Genomic DNA, 19,516 nt, shown 5'->3' on the forward strand with positions numbered 1-19,516 from the left:
CCTTGGTAAGATTTATTCTTAGTTATATTTTTGAGGATTTCATGAATAGGATTATTTTCCTAATTTCTTTCTCAGCAGATTTATTGGTGTTTAGAAAAGATATTTGAATTTTGGATGTTTATTGTGTAATATGCTATTTTGATAAATCTGTTTTTTATTAGTTATAGCAGTCTTCTAGTGGAGCTTTTTGGATTGTCTTAGTATAGGATCATATCGTCTGTAAACAATGATAAGTTGACTTCTTCCTTTCCTATTTTTATTCTTCTTATTTCCTTTTTGTGTCTAATTGCTCTGGCTATAATTTATAGTACTATATTGAATAGGAGTTGTGAGAGTGAACATCCTTGTCTTTAGATTTCCCTCATTCACTATGATGTCAGCTTTGGGTTTATAATAGATAGCCTTTATAACATTGATATAAGCTCCTTTTATCACTCATTTCTTCAGTGTTTTTATAATTAATAAATGCTGAATTTTGTTGATGTATTCTCTGCATCTATTGAGATGACTATGTGATTTTGTCTTTAATTGTCTTCATGTGGTGAATTAGATTTATCAATTTGTGTATGCCTAACCATCCTGGCAACCCTACAATAATATATACTCTATCATGATGTACAATCTTAATATTTTGTTGAATATAATTTACTAATATTTTATTAAGAATTTTGACATCTAATTTCATCAGGAATATTGGACTGTGGTTTTCTTTACTTGATGTGCCCTTATCTGGTTTTTGTATCTAGGTGATGCTGGCTTCATAGAATGAATTTGGAAGTGTTTTACCCCTTTCTATTTCACGAAATAATTTGAGGAACATTGAAATTAACTCTTCTTTAAAGCTCTTGTAGACATCAGAAATTGTAAAAATCAGTTGACAATCAATCTGGTCTAGGTTTTTCTTTGTTGGAAGACTTTTTATTATTGATTCCATCTCAATGCTAGTTATTAGTCTGTTTAGATTTTCCACATCCTCTTGCGTCAATTTAGGCAGGACAGGTCATATCTATGGAGAGCAATGTACCCATTTCTTTTAAGTTTTGCAATTTATTGGAGAACAAATTTTCAAAGTAGTGCCTAATGATCCTCTGCATTTCTGTGATGTCTGTGGTGATTTCTTCTTCTTCATCTCTAATTATACTAACTTCAGGCTTGTCTCACTCTCTCTGCTGCTCCCGCCCCTGTTATTTTGGATAAGGGCTTATCAATCTTGTTTATCTTTTCAAAGAGCCAACCCTTCATTTCACTGATCCTTTGTATTATTGTTATTAAGTTCTCAATTGCATTGATTTTGACTCTGATTTTAGTTATTTTCTTCCTTCAACTGGTTTTGTAATTGTTTTATTTTTCTTTTTCAATTTTCTTGAGTTGCATCATTAGTTTGTGTATTTGGAATATTTCTGATTTTCTTATATAGACACTCACAAATATAAAATTTCCTCTTAGAATGGCCTTCATAGTGCCAAAGAGTGTATCTCTATTTCCATTTGATTCTAAAAAATTTAAATTTCTCCCCTGATTTCTTCTATTACCCATTCATCATTCAAAAGTATATTGTTCAATCTCCATATGATTATATAATTTCTGTGGAGTATTTTGATGCTGATCTCTAATTTCTTTTCATTATGATCTGATAAGATACAAGGAATTATATTATTATTTTGTATTTTATAAAAGTTGTTTTGTAGTCTAAAATATAATCTATTTTGGTAAAAGTTCCATTTTTGGTAAAACTTTTAGCAAAGAAGAAAGTATACTCAGCCATTGAATAAAATATTCTATAGATGCCTGTTAAGTACATTTTATTTATAATATTTTCATATCTGAAAAGTCTTTACTGATTTTATGTCTGAATTACCTATCTGATGGAAAAAAATGTGTGTTGAAATTATCCAATATTGGTCTGGGATTGTGGTTCAGTGGTAGAGCACTTCCCTAGCATGGGTGGGACCCGGGTTCGATCCTCAGAACCACATAAAAATAAAGGCATTGTGGTGTGTCCATCTACACCTAAAAATAAATAAATATTTTAAAAAAGGAAATCACCCAGTATCATTGTACTAGTCTATCTGAAGCTTTAGTTCAAGTGGCGTCTTTTTTTGTGGTTAGGTATGCCAATGTTTAGGGCGTAATTATGATTGTTACAACTTCTTGTTGGATATTTTTTCCCTTAGACTATGACATGACCTTTTGATCTCTTCTGATTAATTGTGGCTTGTGTTCTGCTTTGTTGGATATAACAGTAGCTACTCCTTGTTTTTAACCTCCATTTACATTTCTTTTAATTCACTAACTTGATATAAGATGCTATTTAATGTTTACAACTTATTGATTTGTACAAAGGTTGCCCAACTGATAAGTTATGTGACTAAGAGAAGCCAGGTGCTATGATTGCAAAAGTCCATGTTTGTTTTATAAAATACCATTTGAGGATAAAAATATAACCATGTCAATCTTGCAAATAGATTTCAAATATCATGTATTTTACTTGACATGTCAATTTTGTCCTGAAAATAGTTTTATTTATCAGTGTCATTTATGAATCAACAGCATCTTCTTCTATTAACTCCTGGAAAATACAAACACACACATCTGTCTGTAGTTTATGTTCTTCCTCAAATATTCTGACTCTGTTGAAAACTAAAAAGAATGGTTAATACAATGGAAAAGAGAATATTCTTCCTTAGGCTTAACTACTGATTTCATTTGGTTTAGGTTATATTTGTTTACATGGTCTATCAAGGAAAATATAGGGAATATATAGGCCTGAGGACCAAATCAAGCCTGGTGACTAATTTTAATTTAAGAAAAAATAGTCTTATTAAACATATTCAAGACCATTTATTTATTTATTGTCTTTGGCTCTTTGCTGTTATATGAGAAAATTGACTAATTGCAATAGAAACCATAAAGTCTAAAATATTTACTATCTATGGGGTCTGGCTTGTGGCTCAACGGTGGAGCACTCACCTAGCACACACCATGCACTGGGTTGGATCCTCAGCACCTCATAAAAATAAATAAATAAAATAAAGATATTGTGTCTAACTAAAGCTAAAAAAAAATAAAATAAAAAAGTGATTCTGCATTTATTCTTTCATTAAATTCTGGACATTTTACAATGTCTGATCATTCTCATATAGGCTAAATAGATTACCAGATGTTATGGTTTAGATGGGAGGTGTCCCCCAAAAGCTCATGGTATGAGGCAATGCAAGATTAGAGGAGAAATGATTGGGTTGTGAGAGTCTTAACACAATCAGTGAATTAATCCCCTGATAGTATTAACTGAGTGGTAATGGAAGTCGTAGAGTGTGGCTGGAGGAAGTGGGAATTGGGCTTTCAGGTATATATTTGTATGTGGCAAGTGGAGACTGCTCTCTCTGCTTTCTGATCATTATATGAGGGGCTTCCCTCTGCCACATGCTTCCGCCATGACTTTCTGCCTCACAACTAGCCCCAAGGAGCAGAGCAGGTCTTCTATGGACTAAAATCTCTGAAACTGTGAGCCCTCGAATGAACTTTTCCTCTTCTACAATTGTGCTCATCAGGTCTTTTAGTTACAGCAGCAAAAAAATATGACCAAAACACCAGAGGAATATCACATGGCCCTTAAGTTAGTCCTATGTTTAATCACTTACTGATACAATAGTTACCCCTTATCTGCTGGGAAAATATATACAATATTTGTAATAAATGCCTGAAATTGCAGATAGTAGTGAAACCAATACGTAATTATATATATATATATATATATATATATATGTGTGTGTGTGTGTGTGTGTGTGTGTGTGTGTGTGTTTCCTTATTTGCTCTATATTGTTGCCACATAGTTCCAAAGTTAAACTGTTCTTCCATGTTTTATGCCCTGGAGTATGCAGTACACTCATGCTTTGGGGCAATAATTAAGTAACAGAAGGATTACTGGAACAGAATCACAGTGACATCATAACAGTTGATCTGGTAACTGAGAAAGCTACCAAGTGACTAACATTCAGGTAATATATAAGGCATGGATACACTGGATAAATTAACAATTTAAATCCTGGGCAAAATAGAGTGAGACAGTATGAGATTTCATCAAACAACTCATAATAGTGTGCAATTTTAAAATTATGAATTATTTATATCTGAAATTTTCCATTTAATATTACAGTTGACAATACTTTCTGAAATTACAGTAAGTGAAACTATAGATATGGAGGGACCAGTGGTTTGCTTCTCAGTGTTCCTTTGTATTTTTAAAAGTGATTCTGCAGGAGCTGGCTTGTGGCTCAACAAGATTGAGGCTCAACAAGTGGAGCACTCGCCTAGCACACTCGAGGTGCTGAGTTCGATCTTCAGCACCTCATAAAAATAAATAAATAAAATAAAGGTATTTTGTCCAACTACAACTAAAAAAATTAAAAATAAAAAAGTTATTCTGCATTTATTCTTTCATTAAATTCTGACTATTGCTAAAATAAAGTCAGTGTCATTGGTCCATTCAGACTGCTAAAACAAACTACATTAAACTAGGTATTTTAAACAACAAAAATTTGTTGAAGCTGGGAAGTCCAAGATCAAGGTATCAGTAAATTTGGTGTGCGGTAAGAATTCACTTTCTGCTCCAAAGGCATTGCCTTATTGCTGCATCATCTTGTGGTGAATGGTACAAGGAGCACCCTCAAGCCTCTTCTTTTATAAGAGTGGAGCCAAGGTTAGGTTCACATTGGGTTACAACATGTGAATTGGTAGTGGGGGATACTAACCAATATTCAGACCATACCAGTCAGTGGGACTTATTTACATGAGCAAATTTCAAAAGAGATAAAGGCAGAGGAATATCTCTTCGTCTTTCAAAAGTAATCTTGAGTGTCAGGCCTTGGTAAAAGACTTTCCAGTTCCGTAGGAAAAAGTGTTTATTTACTCCACTTATTCTGACGCTCAACCATGCCCTGGAGAGATATCTCTCATGCACCTATGATATTTCCTTGCTCTGTTTATTAACTTGCTTTTCCTGTCTAATAACATGTGTCTTAAGTTGTGAAGTGTATTAATTAAGCATCTATTTAATGACAGCATGTGCCAGACATGTGCTATGTCCATAAATACAATAATCAAGAAAACATACATTCTTCCTTCAAACTAATGTAGTCCAATGAAGGAATGGTTAAATTAATAAATCATTACCATATAGATTAAAATGTGTTATGACCAAGGGAATACTATCCAGCCAAATGTAGAGTCTCAAAGAAGCTGAGTCTTGGAAGAACTGACATCTGATTTCATCCATAAAGGAAGATTAGGAGTAGCCAAGACTGGGGGAAGGCTCATTCAGGTTAAATTACAAGCTAATATTAAACCATTTCTGTTTGAGGAACTATATAAAAGAAATCAAGTGAAATAGAGAATATGCTGGAAGGAGCAAGTGGGACCACATTTGGGTGGTTTTTGTAGGACATGTAAAAAATACTGGATTTGGTTTTAGAAGCCAAGGAATTTACTAAAAAAGTATCGAAAGGTCAATCATGTGTTTAGATTTTTTCCTTTAGAAAAGTGATAGTGACAGTATCTTGGATGAATTAGAAAAGGACAGATCATGTAACAGCAAGGTGAGAAATGATGAGGATCTTAATAATGAAGTAATATGTTTTTAGAGAAAGTTGAACAAATTTTTAAAGATATGAAGGACCTAGAAATAATTGCACCTGGTGACGAATACATACATATTGGACGTAAAAAGGGAATCACTGAAGTTTCTGATTTAGGCAACTGAGCAGATGGAAGTGTTATCACTATAAAAGGGGCAGGAGTGAAAGAACATGTTTGAACGATAGGGAGGAAATAAAAAGTATCGCTTTGAATATGTTCAGTATTTAGATATTTTGGGGAAATTCAACTGGAAGTATCTAGATGGACTTATCATTTTGGAACTCAGAAGACTTACCTGCCAGGATATAAAGATTGTGGTATCCTCAAATCCATTTAACAGATATTAATTGAATGCCTACTGTACACCTGCAAGACATTATTTTAGTCAGAGACAGAATTGAATCTAAGGTTTGGTAATCAAATGCATAAAACTAGAAGACTATAAAGAATCTTGTAGAATAGCAGCATTTATGAGAAGGGCAGATGAAAGCTGATTCAAAGTAGACCAAGAAGAAAAGCTCAAAGGGACAGAATGAACCAGGTTAGCAAGGCATAGAATAGGGTCAGCAAGTCTAGAAACCAGAGTAAATTAATAAATGGAAATACTTATGGAAAATAAAAGGGTAGAGAAGGCTAGGAGGATAGAAGCCTGGGACAGACATGGACAATCAGAATCTAGGCTCTCTGAGACCATAGATTAGTCCTCATCTCTTTCCTGCCCTCTCTCCCTAATTTGTTAGCATTATTTACTGAATTCCTATTCTGTGCTAGAACTGTGCTAGGTGACCAATATGTGATGGTTTGCAAAACAGAGTTTTGTTCCCCAAGGAACATATAGTAAAATAGGAAACACAGGTAGTGGGCAAGTCAGCAAATAGTATTTCCATAATGCAATATGTTAAGGAGAAAAGAAACATGACTTGGAAAGAAAATGGATTATATTTAAAAAGGCACATTTGAGCTTGAAGAAGTGCAAGTTGAGAAAATCCCTTTAGGAAAATTTTCTTGTTTTTAATAGACATAATATTGTATGTATTTATAGAATTGCCTGATATTTCAACACATGTATGTGTAATGACCAAATCAGGATAATTCACATTTTTATCTGCTTAAATAGTTATCGTTTCTTTGTGTTTGGAAACTTCTAATTCATTTCTTCTAGTTATTTATAAAATATGGAATAAATCCTTGTGAACTATAGGTAGCCTGTGGTGCTATAGAGCATTAAAACTTATAGAACATATTTCTCCATCTCTAATTGTACTTAGTACCTGTTAACTAACTTGCCTCTCTCCACTGCCTTCCTACTTCTAGTGACCACTGTTCTTCTCTACATCTATGAAATCAATATTCTTAATTTCCACTTGAGTGAGCACTTGTGAATTTTGTCTCTCTGTGCCTGACAATTTTTATTTTATTTTTTTGTACCAGGGATTGAGCCCAGAAGTGCTTAAACATTGAGCCTTATCTCCAACCTTTTTATCTTTATTCTGAGACAGGGCCTCACTAAGTTGCTGATCCACCTGCCTCAGCCTCCCTACTCACTGGGATTACAGGCACTGAGCTGTGCCTGACTTATTTCAGTTAATTTCCTCCAATTCCATCCCTGTTTTCTGGCATTTATTTCTGTATCCTATGCTTTTACATTTTTTTGTTGTCTGGCAAATACATTTTTAATGTTGAAGTAATAAATAAATAATTTTAAAGTTAAATAGAATTATGTGTTTTCTATTACCCAGTTGCTATAAAATGTAAATGTATATGTATATGTGTGTGTATATATACATATATTTTCAAAGTATATATATACTTTGAAAATCATCAAAATTGACATTCCATAAAATGTAAAGAATATGTCCACTTGTCTATTTTAAATTCTAAAGAGTAATCAGCAATTTTTGCTCTTGGTTGAAACCAAGTCAGCTATACAGATACAATTAAAAATAGCAAAATTAACACCAGAATTGATTTTCCTTTGTGGTTTCTATCACTAGAACTCTCTCATTTCTTCTACTAGACATCATTAAATTTTTTAAGGGTTCTTTTCTCCAGCAATCCTCTTCTTTCAGCATAGCTTTGTGCTTCAGTGCTGCCAAGCATCTCCTGAAATCAGTTCTTTTGAACACCAGCCCCTTGAGTTTCTTCAACTAAAAGTTTTAAAATAAATTTATTATAATTAAATAAGTTCAAAAAACTATGTGTCATACAATAGCCCATTCATTGAAAGGTCTACAGAAAAGAAAACTGTGGTTTGTTAAAATTCTATATTTTTTTAAAACACAATTCTTGAAAAAAAAATCATATACCTAACGTGTTTGGGGGCATTGCTACAAATGGTTGCTCAAAGAGTCTGCAGGTATTGCTAAACTCTGAATGATGTTGTAAAGGTCAGGCAAGCATCGGAGGAAGAGACCACCAAGAGACTGTCTCATGCAACAGCAAAGGGTTTATTGGGGTCCAGCATGCTGGGGCTCAGAGCTCACTTGAATAGAGCAAAGAGCCCTGAGAACAGCTTAAGAAGAGCTTATATACTTTCCTTGGAGAGGGCAGGGAGGGAAGTTTATTGACGGGTCAGGGCGAGTGGGCGGTTTGCCTGCAACCGGGTGAGGGAATACATTCTGCAGTTTGTCAGTTGGGGACAGCACATTCTGGGAACAAGATTAGCAAACAGTTCTCAAGATTATTAACCTTTCATTTCCCACTTTTTTTTGGGTTACTTTTAATCATAAAAGTGATCATTGGGGGGTGTCACATTTTATGTCTGTTAGTGGGGTATATTGTTGTCTGATTACCATAAGTTTGACTTGTCCAATTTGAGCTTGAAGAAAGGAAACTACACGGTTGAGCAAACAGGGTCCTAGAGTTAGCAACAATATAAGGATTATTAAAGGCCCGCCAGGGCTGATAAAAGCGTAGTTAACCAGGGGGACTGTGTGAACCAAGACTCATACCACCCTTTTTGGGTTTTTCTCTCTCGTTGATGCTCTTAAAGTCATCTTTTTAATTTATTTATAGATTTTTTTTATAACTTTAGTATGTTGGCATAAAAACAACATTTTTTTAAATGTAGTACAAAGGTTTTTTTTTTTTTTCATGAAGAAGAGGTCCAACCCTCGCCTGTTCTGTAAAACAACTTGAGAGAGAGAGAGGTTAAAGATTTCTGTAAAGCTGTGATGGAGGTTTTTTAATATCTTTAAGTTTTGGTCCATTGTTGTTTTTAATTGGGTCATTTGTTGTGTCCCACGGACCAGGGCAGTGGTTTTTGTGTCCACCCCTGCAGCAACTCCTATTCCTAATAGGATGGCTAAAGTGAGGGATACAGGTTCCCGGCAGAACCGGGTTGTATGTCCCCTTATTTGATCTTTAAATGATCCTGCGTCATGATAGAGCACTCTGGGAAACATCTGCACCATTACATAATTAATTACATCTGTTGACCATTTTATGAAAACATAAATAACGTTTAAGTATATAGAATTATACTGTTGTAGGGACGGACAAGGCAAGGCACCTAAGATAGCACCGAAGACAGGGAAACAGTCCTATTTGGTTGTAACCGGATTTAGAGGGCATTGTTTTTGTTGTAATCAATTAATCCCCTGAACCCCAAGTTTAGGTAGTTTCAGAATTTTGTACTTAACATGTAAGGGAAGGGGCTCAGAAGTTTACAGTCTGCAGAAGTTTACAAAAAGCAGTTTTTGTTTCTATTTTATTTCTCTGTTCTGGGCAAGTTAACTTTTTAAGGACACCTGGGAGGGGGAGAACTTTTTTTTTTCCCTGCCAGCTGTTACCCTGGAGCCCAGTTGATAACTTTTTTTTATCTTAAAAATGTAGCCATCTCTGTGAAGCCCCAGCTTAAGGCCAGAGGCCTTGTTCACATATTTTGTGAAAAACTAGTAAGGGGGTATCTAGCTTAGGAGTGTTGATTTTTCCAGCCAGTGGCCAAGTAGAACAGGGCAACATGAAAAGAGGAAGTTTATCTATACTGAACTCTTTTATAGGGACTCTTTTGCTGAAAGTCCTAAAGTCAGCCATGGTGAAGACTTCTGGAGAAGGTCAGTTAAGACTTTCCTGTGGGCCTGGTACAGAGGGGGAGGACGGGGAAGGCGGTGCTGAGAGCAGCTCCATGGATCTGAGAATGAGGAAGGAGAGATGTAAAAGAATAATGGGAAAGGGGTTTGGGATTTTTCTAGCAACAAAAGCTTGAGTAGTAGAACAGGTAGAGCAGAGGGGAAGACTGGAGTGAGTATCCCAAAAAGCCTGTGAGGGACTTTAAATTCTTAGTAACCTGTTTTTAGTGATGACAAAGTAACTTTAAAGGCCATTTTTATTATATCTTGGATAGGGGTCTGAGGGCTTTCTTCAGCTGATTTGAGCTTTGGGTTAGCTGGTAAGAGGACCTGGTGGGACCCGGTGTGGGCACTGATAGGAGAAGAGAGGAGTGAATGGGTGGAGAGATACCTTAGTACCTGCTACCTCAGCAAGGGGGCAATGGTCTGAGAACCGGCGGAGGTTTGGGTTCCATCAGGTAGCCCCTGTATGTTTACATTCTTATGACTTACAGAAGAAGTCGGTTTTTCCCCCACACAGCCGTGACTGTTTGTGGCTTTGATAGTCCGCCGGGCAAACATAGTAATCTAGGTTAGCCAACCTGCATCTGGCTTGCGTGTCCCTACATCTATAATGTCTGTTTCCATTATCTATGGTACAGAAGGGATTTAATGGAATTTTAGTGGGATTTTTTATCAGGGATATCCCAATAGGAAAGACCTATAGCCAGCTGACAAATATCTGGGTGGAGAGATGGCCATCAGGTCCCTAAGGGGGCTGTATGTGAGATAGATCATACTTTTTGTCCAGTTAGGATTTGTGATTAGCCATTGCTTCTGAACGGGCTGATGAGGGTTAGGACTACTGATGGTCAAGGGGATAGTCCATAGTCTTATCCACATGGCGAATACGCAATTTGAGAGGGTTACCAGTCTTTTTAAATTTTCAGTCAGAGTCTGGACAGGGCGCAGGCTTGAGATGAGAGGCATGGATCCAGGAAGTGATTTCGTTTACCTTTACCGCTGTAGGTGTTATAAGTAGCACCTGGTATGGTCCTTTCCAGCGGGGTTCCAGGGATGACACCTGATGTCGTCTTACGTAGATGAAGTTTCCCACTTGATATCAGTGTGGAGTTCTTTCGTTCCCACGTTGGTAGGCAGTGGCCAGCTGTTTCCACAGGTATCACTGAGTTTTTTCAAGAGCTTTAAGTCTGTCAAGCAAGGGGGTGTGGAAGGGATTGTTAGGTCTTAGAGTTGGGGTCAGGTCCCTTACTGGAGGAGGGGCACCATAGAGAATTTCATAGGGGGTGAGGTTACACAAAGAAACAGAGGGAGTATTTTTTGTATGAAACAGTGTATAAGCAGGAGCATAGTCCAATCTTTTATGCCGGTCTCTAAGCTTAATTTCGTTAATGTTTCTTTAATAGTTTTATTTATTTTTTTTTACCTGTCCTGAGCTCTGGGGTCTATAAGCACAATGTAACTTTTAATTAATCCCCATGGTCCTGGTTAACCCCTGACTTACCTGGGCCACGAACGCTGGTCCATTATCAGACCCTATTACCTTAGGCAGGCTGTATCTTGGAAAAATATCTTTTAGGATTTTCTTGACCACCATTTGTGCTGGTTTTTCTTTCTTTTTTTTTTTTTTTTTGTGTGTGTGTGGGGAAGGCTTTAATCCATCTTGAAAATGTATCTATAAAGATTAGGAGATATTTAAGTCCATATCTTGCTGGCTTAATTTCAGTAAAGTCCACTTCCCAAAATTGTCCTGGTCTGGTTCCTCGAAGGCGCCTTCCTGCAGGAAGCTTGGAGGGGTAAGCATTAACCAATTGATAGACCCGACAGGCTTTTGTTACCCGATCAGCTATTTCCTTTCACTGTGAGCCGGTTAGTGGAAAACTCTGTTCTTGATCCTTCAGGAATGCCTGCAATTTCTTTGAACCAAGGTGAGTGAGTTGATGTACATTTTTAATGTAGTGTAGGGCTTTCTGAAATTGCAGGCTGGGCTCAGTAAAGTCAAGGAGTTCAGTGTCAGTGTTCTTATGTTCCCCCGGTGTGGAAAGTGTTAACATGGTTTCTCCGTTTAGGGCTGTCAATTTAGTCTCTTCATTTGCCCTCTTGTTAGATGGGGGTGGTATCTGCACAACGGTTTGTTTTCTGGGCTCAGTGAGCCGTCGTTTACCGCCCCTAAGGGAATAGTCCAGGAAGATTACTTCTTGCTGGCAAATTTGGGCCTTTTTGGCAGAAGCTCTATACCCGAGTTGAGCAAGCTCGGATAATAGTGCTTGGGTCCCAGACTCACAGTTTTCCTTGGTATCGGCTGCCAGTAGCAGGTCATCCACATATTGAAGCAGGGTGACCTTGGGGTTGCGTAGTTCTGAAGTTGTTGAGATCTCTGTGGAGGGCTTTATCAAAGAGAGTGGGGGAGTTTTTGAACCCCTGTGGGAGTGTGGTCCAAGTTAGTTGATCAGACATTTCGGTTTCTGGGTTTACCCACTCGAAAGCAAACAGCAACTGACTATCTTTATGCAGAGGCAAGCAAAAGAAAGCATCTTTTAAGTCTAGAACAGTATACCATTTTCGCTCAGGGTTTAGGGTGCTAAGCAGATTGTACGGATTAGGTACTGTGGGGTGAATGTCCTGCACTCTGTTGTTGGTCTTTCTTAGGTCTTGAACGGGGCAATAGTCCCCGGTTCCTGGCTTTTTTACTGGTAGCAGGGGAGTGTTCCAGGCCGATTGACAGGGCCTTAGGACCCCTAAGGCCAGATATTTTTGAATATGGGGCCTTATCTCATCTTTAGTTTTTTTGTTCAGAGGATATTGTTTAATATTAATTAGGGAGGCTGAGGTTTTTAACTCTACTGTTATTGGAGGTTGTTTTACAGCTAGGCCTAACTTAGCAGTTTCTGCCCAGGCATCTGGGTAATCTGTTATTCATTTCTGGGATAGCTTGCCTCTTTGATCATTCTTGGGGGGTGTGAAGAGTTGATGTTTATCTTTTACTGACATAGTTAAAGCCATGACTATAGGAGTTTTTACTGAAGGATTTAGAAATTTCATTTGGGGGCCTTTAGGGTTAAAAGTTATTTTGGCCTGGAGCTTGTTGAGCAGATCTCTGCCCATCAATGGGGCCGGGCATTCTAGGATCACTAGGAAGGAGTGATGGACTTTTCCTTTCCCCAGGTCCATGGTCCTCTTAGTTGTCCAAGCCCGATATTTACTGCCATTAGCCCCTTGAACTAGAGACCTTTTAGTTGATAGAGGGCCCAATGGGGCCTTAAGGGCTGAGTATACTGCCCCTGTATCCACTTTAAAGTTTACTGGGGTCCCCTCCACTTCAAAAGTTACCCTGAGCTTGGGGAGGGGATCCGAGCCCCGACTTTCCTAGTCATCCTCCAAAGTTAGAATGGCTGGCTGCCGTGGCTGTTTCTTTCTAGGGCACTCTTTGGCCCAGTGTCCTTTTTCTCTACAGTAGGCACATTGGTCTGAGGCCAGGGGTGGCTTCTGGCATGGGCCCAGGTATCCCTTTCTGTCTCCCTGTCTCTTAATTTCTGGCCTATTTGTTGTTGTGACCAGGACCTTAGTCAATGTCTTAGTCTGTCTTTTGTTTCTTTCATCCTCCCTTTGCTCCCTTTCTTTCTCCCTCCTTTGTTCCTTCTCTTCCTCAGTTTCTCTCTTATAGTATACCTTCTCGGCTTCTCTGACTAAATCTCTCAAAGTTATATCTTGGAATTCATCTAAGCATTGTTAATTTTTTTTAATATCTAGGGCAGCTTGCCCAATAAAGGCCATCGTGACAGATGCCTTTTGATCCTCTGCCTGAGGATCGAAAGAAGTGTATCTCCTATATGTCTCCATAATTCTCTCTAGAAACATAGAGGGAGATTTATCAGGCCCTTGAATAATCTCTCTTACCTTGGCCAAATTAGTTTGTCACCTAGCGGCCGCTCGGACACCTACTATTAGAACCTGGCGATAAGTGGACAGATGTTCCCTACCTTTAAAGGTGTTGGGGTCCCAGTTGGGTTGGTTCAAGGGGAAGTTGTGTCGGTCGCCCATCTGGTCCGAGGATATTTTTTTTCTAGCTTCCAGGAGGATTCTCTTTTGTTTCTCTGTCATGAAGAGAGTCCCTAGGAGTTGTTGGCAGTCATCCCAAGTAGGCTGGTGTGAAAATGCTGGCGAGTTCTTTGAGTTCTTTTAGTTGGGCCAGTTTCCTCCAGGGGAGGAGGGGCTGTGTGTGCCGTGGGGGAGTCATCTGGAGGGCACTGGGCCGGCTTAGCTTCCTCCAATGGTGGAGAGGCTGAGTCAGCAGCAGGGGAATCACTTAGAGGGTGTTGGGGGTTGGGGGACAAGGGCAGGGGATAAGGAGGGGGAGGAGAGTCCAGTAGAGTCAAATCTTGATATTTAGGGAGAACCGAGGGTGGAGGAGGAGGAGGAGGAGCAGAGGGTTTGAGAGACAGAACCATGGGCGAAGGAGTAGGAGCAGGGTCAGGTACAAGGAAAGGCTTCACCCATGGAGGAGGAGATTTGCAGAGGTCCTGTCAAGTTAAGATATATGGCTGTTGATCTGGATGGCTATGTGGTACCGGCTGAAAGACAGAGACAATATCTCTGACTTTTTAAATTAGTGGGAAGTAGAAAGATCCTTCTGGGGGCCATCCGACTCCAAAAGTGGGCCATTCTGAGGCACAGAGAGTCTGCCAGGTCCAGCATGTTACTGAAAAAGAAAGATTTTAAGCCCTTAAGCGGACTTTGGTCCAGTGATCAAGGGTCAGGGACAGAGGCGTTGAAGTGCTCTGTCCCATAATGAAAGATACACAAACAGTGAAAGCAAGGACACATGACACAGACGATAAAGACAGACAGTAAACGTTTAACACTGAGACAGGACTGAGTAGCCGGCAAAACCTGATGGGCTGGCAAACCGAATCTGAAGCAGAATACTGCAGAATACTGAGTCGAGGAAACTACTGTTCCTCGATTTTCAGAGTCCTCTGGGGCGTCCCCCAGGGACGTGGCCTGTGGCTCTGTGACATGTCTGTTAGCCACTGTCGGAGAGAGCTCACACTCTTCACCAACAGCCACTTTGCCAGCCCTAACCTGAAACCAGAAACCTGAAACCTGGAACCAGAAACCTGAAACCTGGAACCAGAAACCTGAAACCTAGAACCAGAAACCTGAAACCAGAAAGAAGAAACCAGAAAGAGGCGCCTTACTTACCTCGAGAGGGGCCCATTGGGGGTCTTTTGTCCGCCACTGCCGGATCTCGGTGGAACCTCCAAATGTAAAGGTCAGGCGAGTGTCGGAGGAAGAGACCACCAAGAGACTGTCTCATGCAACAGCAAAGGGTTTATTGGGGTCCAGCATGCTGGGGCTCAGAGCTCACTTGAATAGAGCAAAGAGCCCTAAGAACAGCTTAAGCAGAGCTTATATACTTTCCTTGGAGAGGGCAGGGAGGGAAGTTTATTGACAGGTCAGGGCGAGTGGGCGGTTTGCCTGCAACCGGGTGAGGGAATACGTTCTGCAGTTTGTCAGTTGGGGACAGCACATTCTGGGAACAAGATTAGCAAACAGTTCTCAAGATTATTAACCTTTCAATGTTACCTGAGAGTATCTTAAAATATTGGCCTTCATTTCAGGGTGTTTATTTTGTAATGAATAATTTTGAAGTTCAAATCGTTCATAATGTGAAGGAAGGACTCTGTAGTTATGACATAGTGGGTGATGGTGAGGACATTTGGAGCTGGGCATGGGGATACATGACTGTAATCCCAGCACCTAGGGAGGCTGAGGCAAGAGGATCCCAAATTAGAGGCCAGTCTCAGCATCTTAGTGAGGAACTATCTCCAAATAAATAAATAAATAAATAAAACCTGACTAGGGATGTGGTAAAGCATCCCCAGTACCAAGCAAACATAAGAGGATATTTGCAGTTTGGTGGTGATTCAGGGATATGTAGGTGGGAGCTTGATTCAGGACTTTCCCAAGTCTTAGTCATTGTCACTATACTATAAACATAAAAAATTAACTCCAGATTATAGATGGAGAAATAAATAGAAGCACTTGCATATGTTTTTTTCTGTATATTTTTCTTGACAGAATTATTAATGGGTAAGAATGTAGAAGATATTTACATTTGTATTCAAACACATGGACATGTCTCAACAAAATAGAAAACTATTATTTGAAGGTCAACGGAGCATCCCAACAATGGCTTTCTTGTGCAATGTTATTTTTCCCCCCCACCAATATTAATAATCATGAATTTAATTGTAATTTCAGGCGGCATCTGCTTATTTCAAAGACTTTCACCTGCTGCTAATTGGAGTCATCTGTTTAGCAACATCAATAGAAAAATGGAATTTGCACAAGAGGATTGCTCTGAGGATGGTGATGATGGTGGGTGTGAACCCAGCACGGTAAGTACCGTGTTTACTCCTTCCAGTTCAACATTCTGAACAGACAATTTCATGCAGATGACCAAATAAGTAATGCACATCCAGTCTGGCTTATGGGTTTTTTTCCTCTGCAAATATAAAAGTGATATAAAGTGTGCTTGAGTTGTAGGAGGGGGAGAAATCAACAACTCTCCTGTCACTGCAGGTCTAATTACAGTGAGCTTGGGATAAATGCACAAGACTCTCTCACCTTAATGCACCATTGGAGTCAAAGATGAGAGAAGCCTTGAACTTCAACAGGCAAGATTGATAGACTTCAGAGGAGATTTTATTCCTATCTTGTTTATTTGTGATTACACATTCAGAACTTGTTCAAGAGCATCTTTTATCAACAGGGAGGATGTTATAAACAAAGACAAAGACATTACTGACAAAATACAAATGTGTGCTGAAAAATTCCAAGGTGAACATTTTTTCTTTTAAAATCAACTATTGTAAAGTGAAACAATCAATTAAGAACATCCATCTATAGAATGCAAAATCACTCCTTTGACTGATTTTAGCCTCACTGAAATGACTGGTTTTTTAATTAAATGAATTAGCTATTTTTATTTTATTCCATCTCCTCTTAAGCACATGAACATAGACTAACGAAAATTTCCAGTGTCAGAATTATTTGCATAGTGATATTTTGCCTTAGGTGATATTTTTCCTTTTCATCTTTCTTTGGAAAATAAGAAAGTTTTATTGACTTCAGTTGCATAATTCCTTCAAGGGCATAGCTGCATCTGTGTTTATTATTTATGAAATAAATTATTTTGCAAAATACAATGGATATACATATGTATATGTATATGTAATGCATATGTATATATATATGACTCATAGCAAACAATTTGGAAAAAGTTACTTAAAAATTGTATAATATATATATATGAAATGGTGGTTCATACCTCTTAGGTACTAAGAGGTGCATCTTTTCTGGTCATTGCCCCATATCTGGGTAAAATGTACTGCACAATAGGACAAAGGTCTTGTCCATTATGTCACTAAGTGGCTTTTCAATTTAAGGTGTTTTCATCAGAAGCTATTCCTCATATCAACTTTTTTTTAAAATAGGAAGATTGCACATCTAATAGATACCATGAATTAAAAATACTTCTATTGTTTTTTTAATCATTTCTTATTTAAGTATATTTCTAAAAGTTTTTTTCACTTTTTCTTTGATAAAGTAAAATAAATAGAAACACAGAAAACATTCATTATGCCTGAGTCGGAAGCATAGCACCTAATTGTTCTTGTAAATCTATTTTAAAAGAAAGTCAGAGAACATTATAAATGGGTTCTGAATGAATTTTTAAGGCTTCCTACTCAAAGGAGATCATGTTTTTTCCCAAGTGTGATGGTTTAAAATTCTAAAGTCTTAGGTATGTTATAGTGAAGGATCAACTACTCTAAAAGAGAATATAATAAAGTCTGTTGCTGACAACAGGAAGGAATGCCAATTCAGGAAAACTAAGTAACAGAATCTACAGAAAATTCTGCAACCTCATTTTAGCAAGTGACTTAACTATTTTCTCTATCATATATCATTGAACCAGAAGAGTAAACAAGGAAAGAGATATTGTATAAATATCTCTCTCCTTGTTCTTGTACCGCCTTGGCACACATACTAATAAAAAGATATATGCCCAAAAGATAAAAAGTAAGGGGCCCTAAATTCAAAACTTGATTGCAATTCCATCTTACTTGTATCTGAAGGTGTCATCTGAAAAGAGTATTCATGTATTAGTGTAAAATTACAAGCTGTTAGGCACATACCAACTTGCAGTTTGGTGTAAGTTTAGTGATTTTTTTTTCTGTTTTTCAAAGGAAGAATTTTTATAGTTCCCTAGGAGATAGATCCCTTGAAAACTCCACTTTAACATGTGTTACTTTGATTTCTACCTATGTATGACTGTACTCAGCATTCACCCTCTGGGAGGAACCTTAACTTTCCATGTTTTGAAAAATTTAACTCCTAACTCAACTACTCTCTTACAATTAACTAAGAGCCTCTGGAGACAGAGCTGAGATCCATGTGACACTCTCTCCTTGCAGACTGACGCTGGGGTTCATGAGCAGCACTGCCCTCCTATCCATGTGGCTTAGCAACACCTCTACTACTGCCATGGTGATGCCCATTGTGGAAGCTGTGGCACAGCAGATCATCAGGGCTGAAGCAGAGGCCGAGGCCACTCAGATGACTTATTACAATGAATCTGCCAACCATGTCCTGGAAGTTGATGGTATCATGTTGATATGGCTGTAGTGGGGTCTAGTCATTTGGGCAACAGGCATAAAAAATTCAAGAACCATGGGTTATATTTTGAATTAACTATCCATATATGCACAGTGTGAATTTAATCTTCCTCCTTCTATAGTCCCTAATATCTCTACAAATAAATTACATTATGCAAATATTTTACCTTCAACTATTTGTTGAATTACTACTTTCTGGCAAAAAGAGGAAGAATGCCTTTTCTACTCTCCAGTCAATTCAATGAAACATTCTGTTATGTCTCTCTCAGGAGACTTCCAGGTTATTTTTTTTTCCTTTCCTAAAATTACTTTACTGCTCAATATTGGCAGTCTTTAATTCCTACATTCTATTTGTATACAACAGCAAATATGACTGTGGCTATTTCTGGCTCTGATGAACTGCTTTTATGCAATGAAAAATGTAGGGAATGTTTGTGTTTCTAAAATACTTTTTAAGATGAATGCTATATCAATATAAGGTAAATTTGTTCATTTGTAATTTCTAGTAATAATTCCATTTTCTCATACACACACATGCGCACATGCGTGCGCAGACACATACACACACACACACACACACATACACACGAAAACCCAATGATAAACCCTCATTTAAATTGTTTTCCTTTTACTTAATGTTTTGCAGAAACTGTTATTGGACAAGAAACAAATAAGAAGAAAGAGAAAACAAAACCAAAGTAAAGAACATTGACATTTTGATGAGGATTTTTTCCAAATTATATTTTAATAAAATTATAAACAGGTCCAATTTATTTTTCAGATACAGTAATGATGCAGAGAAAGTTTCAAGCAAGATGGATATGGAAAAGGTATATGAATTTTGGTTCTTTCTAAATAATTATATATGAAATTACATTAGAGCTGTAGTTGTATAAAACATGTATTTTAAAACATAGTACTTGCTTCTTTCCCCCCAAAATACTTTGCCTGACTAAGTCAAAGTGTGATCTGATGATTTGGTAAGGCTTCAAGGATAGACTGAAATCATCATACAGATAGGAACCACTTTAGGCTCTGAAAATTAGCATCATTATTTTCTCTTTCTACTAGAATCAAAATGATGGCAGTTAGCAATGCAGTTTAAAGAAATAAAATTCTAGTCTCAGAATT

The 19,516-nt window shown here is 37.9% G+C and overlaps 1 protein-coding gene across 1 annotated transcript in view; it reads left to right on the forward strand.

Moving 5' to 3' along the window:
• Positions 1-19,516, forward strand: part of Slc13a1 (solute carrier family 13 member 1) — a 91,857-nt gene that overhangs the window by 24,954 nt on the left and 47,387 nt on the right. The window contains exons 3-6 of the mRNA XM_040291609.2: positions 15,969-16,105; positions 18,185-18,372; positions 19,032-19,083; positions 19,167-19,215. Coding sequence (XP_040147543.1) covers positions 15,969-16,105; positions 18,185-18,372; positions 19,032-19,083; positions 19,167-19,215 — 426 coding nt within the window. The remainder of the gene's footprint in view (positions 1-15,968; positions 16,106-18,184; positions 18,373-19,031; positions 19,084-19,166; positions 19,216-19,516) is intronic.

The sequence above is a fragment of the Ictidomys tridecemlineatus genome, chromosome 2 (assembly GCF_052094955.1).
Source record: "Ictidomys tridecemlineatus isolate mIctTri1 chromosome 2, mIctTri1.hap1, whole genome shotgun sequence".
In the NCBI taxonomy this organism is placed as follows: domain Eukaryota; kingdom Metazoa; phylum Chordata; class Mammalia; order Rodentia; family Sciuridae; genus Ictidomys; species Ictidomys tridecemlineatus.